The 6395-nt window shown below is 41.6% G+C and overlaps 1 protein-coding gene across 1 annotated transcript in view; it reads left to right on the forward strand.

Moving 5' to 3' along the window:
• Positions 1-6395, forward strand: part of PLEK (pleckstrin) — a 33316-nt gene that overhangs the window by 22008 nt on the left and 4913 nt on the right. The window contains exons 5-6 of the mRNA XM_007940079.2: positions 539-723; positions 2449-2553. Coding sequence (XP_007938270.1) covers positions 539-723; positions 2449-2553 — 290 coding nt within the window. The remainder of the gene's footprint in view (positions 1-538; positions 724-2448; positions 2554-6395) is intronic.

Raw genomic sequence — 6395 nt, forward strand, 5'->3', positions numbered from 1 at the left:
CATGTTTGTTTCAGATTCCTTAAGTGTAGCATCCCCAACCCATCACAATGCCTAGCCTCTAGTAGATGCTCAGTATGCTTCATTAATGGAATAAATGAATGGATTAGTAAAAAAAAGTATTTTTATGACATATGTGTTGCCTCCTTAAGTGGAATATAAAACCATTTGCTGTCGTGCTGACTCCAGCTCATGGTGACCCCATGAGCTGTTTTGATTTTTTGGGCAGAGATTGTCAGGCCTTTTTTCTGAGGTGTCTTGGACTCAAATTGCCACCCTTTTTGTTAGTCGCCACACATTGTTAACCATGTGCACCACCCAAGGGACTCCATAAGCAGCATGCAGATGTTTAGAAAACCCCTTACACTGGTTACTTTTTTTGCAGGCATTTATCTCACTAATTTCCCTCTTTCCTCTTGGAATAATAGGGAAGGTGTGATGAGCCACACACTTGGGTGCCCTGGAGCCGGTTCAGGGTGATTGTCAGGGTCTTGTTCTTTGGTAACAAAGAGTTAACCCTCCTTTTGGTGGCCCCTTCCAGGTACCTGTGTCATCGACTGGCTGGTATCCAACCAGTCTATTCGAACTCGCCAGGAAGGCCTCATGATTGCTTCCTCACTGCTCAATGAAGGGTACCTGCAACCTGCGGGAGACCTGTCCAAGACTGCAGTAGATGGCACTGCTGAAAATCCTTTCCTGGACAACCCTGATGCATTCTACTACTTTGTAAGTGAGATAAGCAACCCATCTATCATGGTGTGATTGGGCTGCCTGGGCAGATTCTAGGTTGATTTCTGTTCTTATTCAGATATGTGAAAAAAGGACCCAGTCCTACGGAGAGCTGTTAGGGGTCAAGAGATTAGTCAGGGAGATCAAGGAAATATCTGAAGCCTCAAAGCCCATTTGGAACTTCTATTACACCAATGCTTCCCAGACTTGACAGCTGTCCCTCTACACAATTCCTTCCATGTTTAAATTAATCAGTTTATGGGAAACTATTATTTACTTGATCTTTTCTTTAAATTGACTTACTTATTAAACTTGAATGACTCTATCCTTATCTTATTCATTAATTCATTTATAAAACTTTATTAGGCCCTAGTACATGCCAACAGAGCCCTGGTGGCAAATAGTTAAGTGCTCAGCTGCTACTTGAAAGGTTGTTAGTTCACACCCACGCAGTAGTCCCATGGAAGAAAGACCTGGCCATTGCTCCCATAAAGATTACAGCCTAGGAAACCCTATGGGGCAGTTGTACTCTGCCCTCTAAGTTTGCTATGAGTTGGGATTGACTCAACAGCAACACAACAACACTACAGTACATGCCAAGAACTTTCCTAAACACAGAAGGAATTGTGCAGGGGGCCAGCTGTCAAGTCTGGGAAGCATTGGGGTAATAGAAGCTACAAATGGGCTTTGAGGCTTCAGGTATTTCCTTGAAAACAAAACACAGAAAGTTTGAACTGCCATGGAGTTTCCTTTCTGAGAGGAGGATATATAAAATCACGAGTGGTTTGCTAGTTGTATTTTCCGAAAGACACATAAAAATTTACAACTATTAATACAAAAATTGTTCATCCACATTACCTCCTTCTATCAGCTTACGTTTTTCCACAGTATGCTTACCACATGTTCAGGTTGGGAAACACAGTATTGCACAACATGTCTCTAACCTTGGGCCATGTGAGAAATCCCACAACAGCAGGTGTTTCAGGGGATTTTGACAGCTTTGTTTCTACTCTGAGTTAGAGACTAGAAGTTAGGAAGCTGTGTAACAGAACCATCTATTTTACCACAATGAAGTAAGTGTCTCAGAGAGACTTTCATTTCTCATTTGGGGGAAGTTTCACTGTCAGTATTATTTTATTATTTTTAAGACCTTTAATCTGGTTATACATAGTCATTTAAATGCAGATTCTAAAAATACCACCACAGTGGTTCCTCTGCTATAGTTGGGAGATCCCAATTCCCTCCTGATCTCAGAGGATGAGGATGGAGGCCTGCTCTCAGTCTTCTCAAAGCATGAGAGGAGGCAAAATGTGGCAAGAGAGATGGTATTGCACGGTGTCTTTTAAATTAGCTCACTTTGTTTCAATGATCCAGTCATGATGTCCCGTGAGAATAAAAGCTTTGAAGGCAAAAATGTGTACCACAGGGGAGGTTAAGGTAGACTTAGAGTATAGCTTAAGAACCCAAGAAACTGAAGGGATATTGAAGATTTCAGTTCACACCTGAATGAGGAGAGGAGTGGAACAGAATGTAAAAATTAAAAAAAGGGGAAACTTGCTAACCAATGATAACCCTTAAAATTCAAATTGGGATATGCACAAGAAGCGGAAGGAGAAGGAGGAGTGGAACTTGTTGAATGGAGGTGACGGGGAGGGGGAGTTGGCACATGTAATGACACACCTGAGACTGGAAAAATGAACGTGCTCTTTGGTTTCCCAACAGCCAGACAGTGGGTTTTTCTGTGAAGAGAATTCTAGCGATGATGATGTGATTCTAAAAGAAGAATTCAGAGGGGTCATTATCAAGCAAGGATGTTTACTCAAGCAGGTGAGTGGCCACGACTATTCCCTTCTACTTTTACTCCCTTATCATGTCCTTTTTATTTCTAAATTACCAAATGGTATTTAGTTTGCTTAACCAATGTGTTGTCAACTGCCTTAGAGTCATCTCTGATTCATGGAGATCTTATATATAACAGAACCAATTTAACCAAAAACCAACTGGAATGTGAAAAACAGAGTGAAAGATAGGAAAATAGATAAGTAGATGATGAAAGTGGCATTAGGTCTGGAGAAATACGGAAATGCCTCTTTTATCAATATCACAGGAGAAAAAGAAGTTTCAAGAGAGCTATTACTCTTCTTATTAGCTGGAGGAAATAAACTGGTTAAGAGATGCCATCCAAAAGACAGATATGTTTATGGTAAATGTACGTCCATGCTCTGGTGGTGTAGTGCCTAAGGCATTTGACTGCTAACCAGAAGGTTGATGGTTCAAACCCACCAGCCACTCCTCGGAAGGAAGGTTGGGCAATCTACTTCTGTAGTGATATCGCCTCAGAAAGCCAAGGAGGGGTCACTATGAGTCAGATCTGACTGGACAGCAATGGAGTTTTTCTTTTTTTGGTCTCCCTGTAAAATAACCAGGAAATAGGAATAGACAGCTCATAATAGAAGAGTATTATATGTCATTGACAGAAAGGAAGTGACATTGCAGACTGTGGGTAGTGTGTGGCAAGACCAAAATAAAGTATGCTTGAGGCCAGCTCGGCAGGAGCAGCAGACAAAGGTCAAGTCCAGTCTGAAGATATGGACATCATCCTGGGGGGATGTCACAGACAGTTACCAGGTATCCACAGGTACATGCCACTGTCAGTCTAGGAGGCAAGGGCTGGGGTGAACTGAAGAGCTGACAAGGCACATAATCCTAAGCATTAAGGGAAGACAAAGGCTGGAGATGAGAGAGGAAGCCAGGGCCAACGGAAGAAGAAGTAGCAGGAGGACATGGGAATATTCAGGGTGAAACAAATTGATGGTGCATGGTGTCATAGATGCCAAGGCCACTTTACAAGGCCAAATTCTTGCCTTCCTGGCAATGCCATGTGCTATATATAATAGAGAGAACCTGGTTGCTGTAAGGAAATTTATGTGCACCACCTGCAGGCCCCATGGGACTAAGATGGACCCTTAACTTCCAGCTTAGTGACTGATGAGATGCTCCAAGAAGGAAGAACCAAAGCAGAGCACATATTCATTTTTAAAAAGAGGGAATTTAGGAATAGTTAAGATTAGGTAAAGATATGGACTTTGGGTTCCAATGGGAGCAGAGAAATATTAGCACGGAAAATTAACTTACTCCAGTTTTTAAGAAATACACAACAATAATTTAGAAAAAAATCATGGACAAAACTTAATATCTCTTTTATGATAGGGCCACAAATTGACTAGATTAAAGGAAACCCTAGGGGCAGGAACAGCCTATTTAGTAGGGCAGGCTTTGGCAATTGCCCACAGGGCAGAATCTGCCCACATTGGCTCTGCCAAACATGCCTACATTTCTGGTTCTTTGAGTCATGGCTGCCAGAGGGGGCTGAAAGACAAGAGTAACTGGAAGGCGATTTCACTATTTTCTTATTTTAATGTATCCCTTCTATAATTCTGCTAACCAAAAGGTCAGTAGTTTCAACACACTAGCCTCTCTGTGGGAGAAAGATGAGGCAGTCTGCTTCTGGAAAGATTTACAGCCTTGGTAACCATATGGGGCAGCTCTACTCTGTCTTATAGGGTCACTATGAGTTGGAATAGATTTGATGGCACTGGGTTTTGGGGTCTTCTCTAATTCTGTGTTGTTATCAGCTGTTAATGCCTTTTCTTGAATTAGTGGATCAGACAAGGTTCAGTCTAGAGTGGGGTCTGAGAAAACTGAGCATAAGAGGTTGAAAAGGAGGAGACAAAAGTCTAGGCTGGGTTGGAGACATGTCTGTGTAAAACTTCCCAGTAGAGATCCTGGATGGTTGAAAATTGGCTGAGAGTAACCGGTGCCTGAGGTAATGGGGACTGGAAGTAAATTTATGAGTTTTCCTTTATCTTCTTTTACTTGACCTTTCTCTGGTAGCCTGGTGCCTAAGGCACTTGACTGCTAACCAGAAGGCTGGTGGGTTCAAATCCACCAGCCACTCCTTGGAAGGAAGGCTGGGCAATCTACTTCCGTAGTGATACTGCCTTGGAAACCCAAGGAGGGGTCGCTATGAGTCGGGTCTGACTCGACGGCACATAACAACAACAAATTTAACTTGAGCTAGCCCACTTGGTTCACATTCAAATCCTCTGGGAGCTGTTAAAATTACATCCCAGGGTAATTAATCAGAATCTCTGAGTGAGACCCAAACCTCTATATTTTAACAGCTCCCCAAGCAATTTGGTGTGTACCCATAGCTGAGAAATTGTGAACTAATCTTTTTCTTAGAAGTTAATTTATTCTAGTATCAGAATGTTGTTGTTGTTGTTGTTATGTGCCGTCGAGTCAGCCCTGACTCATAGCGACCCCTCCTTGGGTTTCCGAGGCAGTATCACTACGGAAGTAGGATTGCCCAACCTTCCTTCCGAGGAGTGGCTGGTGGGTTTGAACCGCCAGCCTTCTGGTTAGCAGTCAAGTGCTTTAGCCACTATGCTACCAGTATCAGAATATAGTTATTTAAATAGTGATCCAGACAAGCCTCTTTTTTACATGAAGAAAACAGAAATCTATGTGTATTTGGGAATTTTGTTCTTCTATAATATTCTTTCTTTCAATTATTTTTGTTTGAGAGAATTCAAAATTCTCTTCTTGTTGATGTTCCTTTTTAATGTTTCCAATATCTTAGCTCAGTGTTCATTCTGGTTCATATCAGAATCATTTGAGAGAATTTGTAAAAGTTTCTTCTTTATGTTCCACAAAAACTAAACCACCCTGTGCCCCACAGCTGGGAGTTAGCCATAGTTCACCTGCATGGTTGGCTTATCATGGGAAAGGACACCTGTGCTCCACACCTCACACTTGGGAAGTTGCTAGGCAAGAGCTGACAGTCTCTTCTAGTTTTCCACTCTCCCCATTTCAGGGGAAATAATCCTACTTGAGGAATGTAGCTAGTGTGAGAATGAATGAGATTGAACTATGTTCAATATAATTCTTTTTTATATATTTTATTCTGTTATGACAATGAATCAAATATCTCATTCAATTCTCAGCCACACTGTAGATCTGAGAGGGAAGGACATGTATTATATATGCTTTTCTTATTATCTGCTGCAGAGTTCAGTATCTTCCTTGTTCTACAGTAGGCAGTACACACTTTCAGAGAGTGAGTTAAATTGGACATAAGCAGATGATTTGACAGTTCAGCAAGACTTCCTGGAAATCCCAGGCGTGTATGTATTCATCCCTAAAATCCCTTGGGAAATTCTCATTAAATGAAAGGTGGTCAAACCCATTTATTAACATCAAAATCTTCTCCACTTCACATTCTGATGCCAGTGAGGGCTTCAAGGGAATATGGGTTTGGACAGTCTGCTGCTTTCACATCCTCTGTTATCTTCCTCTTCAATTGACTCATGACAACTTGGTCATTACCCAGTAATTGCTTAAGAGAGCGTGAAATGTGTGTCTGCAGGTTAGGAGGAAATGAGGGGGGTGGAAACTTTAGTGTCCTCATCTTATGGACACTAACTAAGGCACACCAAACGCAATTTTAGAAGCTGTTGCTTCATCAAAGTCCTTTCAGACATGATATAACATATCAGAATGTTTTCTTTTTTGTCATATGACTCTACAGGGCAGCTTTCTGGCTCCATTCTTTAGGCAGGTAGAAGACTCTTTAAAAATGACTGAATGTTTGACAAGATCATTTTGGC

This window comes from Orycteropus afer, unplaced genomic scaffold (assembly GCF_000298275.1).
Source record: "Orycteropus afer afer isolate SDZICR_OR568_19922 unplaced genomic scaffold, OryAfe1.0 scaffold00065, whole genome shotgun sequence".
In the NCBI taxonomy this organism is placed as follows: domain Eukaryota; kingdom Metazoa; phylum Chordata; class Mammalia; order Tubulidentata; family Orycteropodidae; genus Orycteropus; species Orycteropus afer.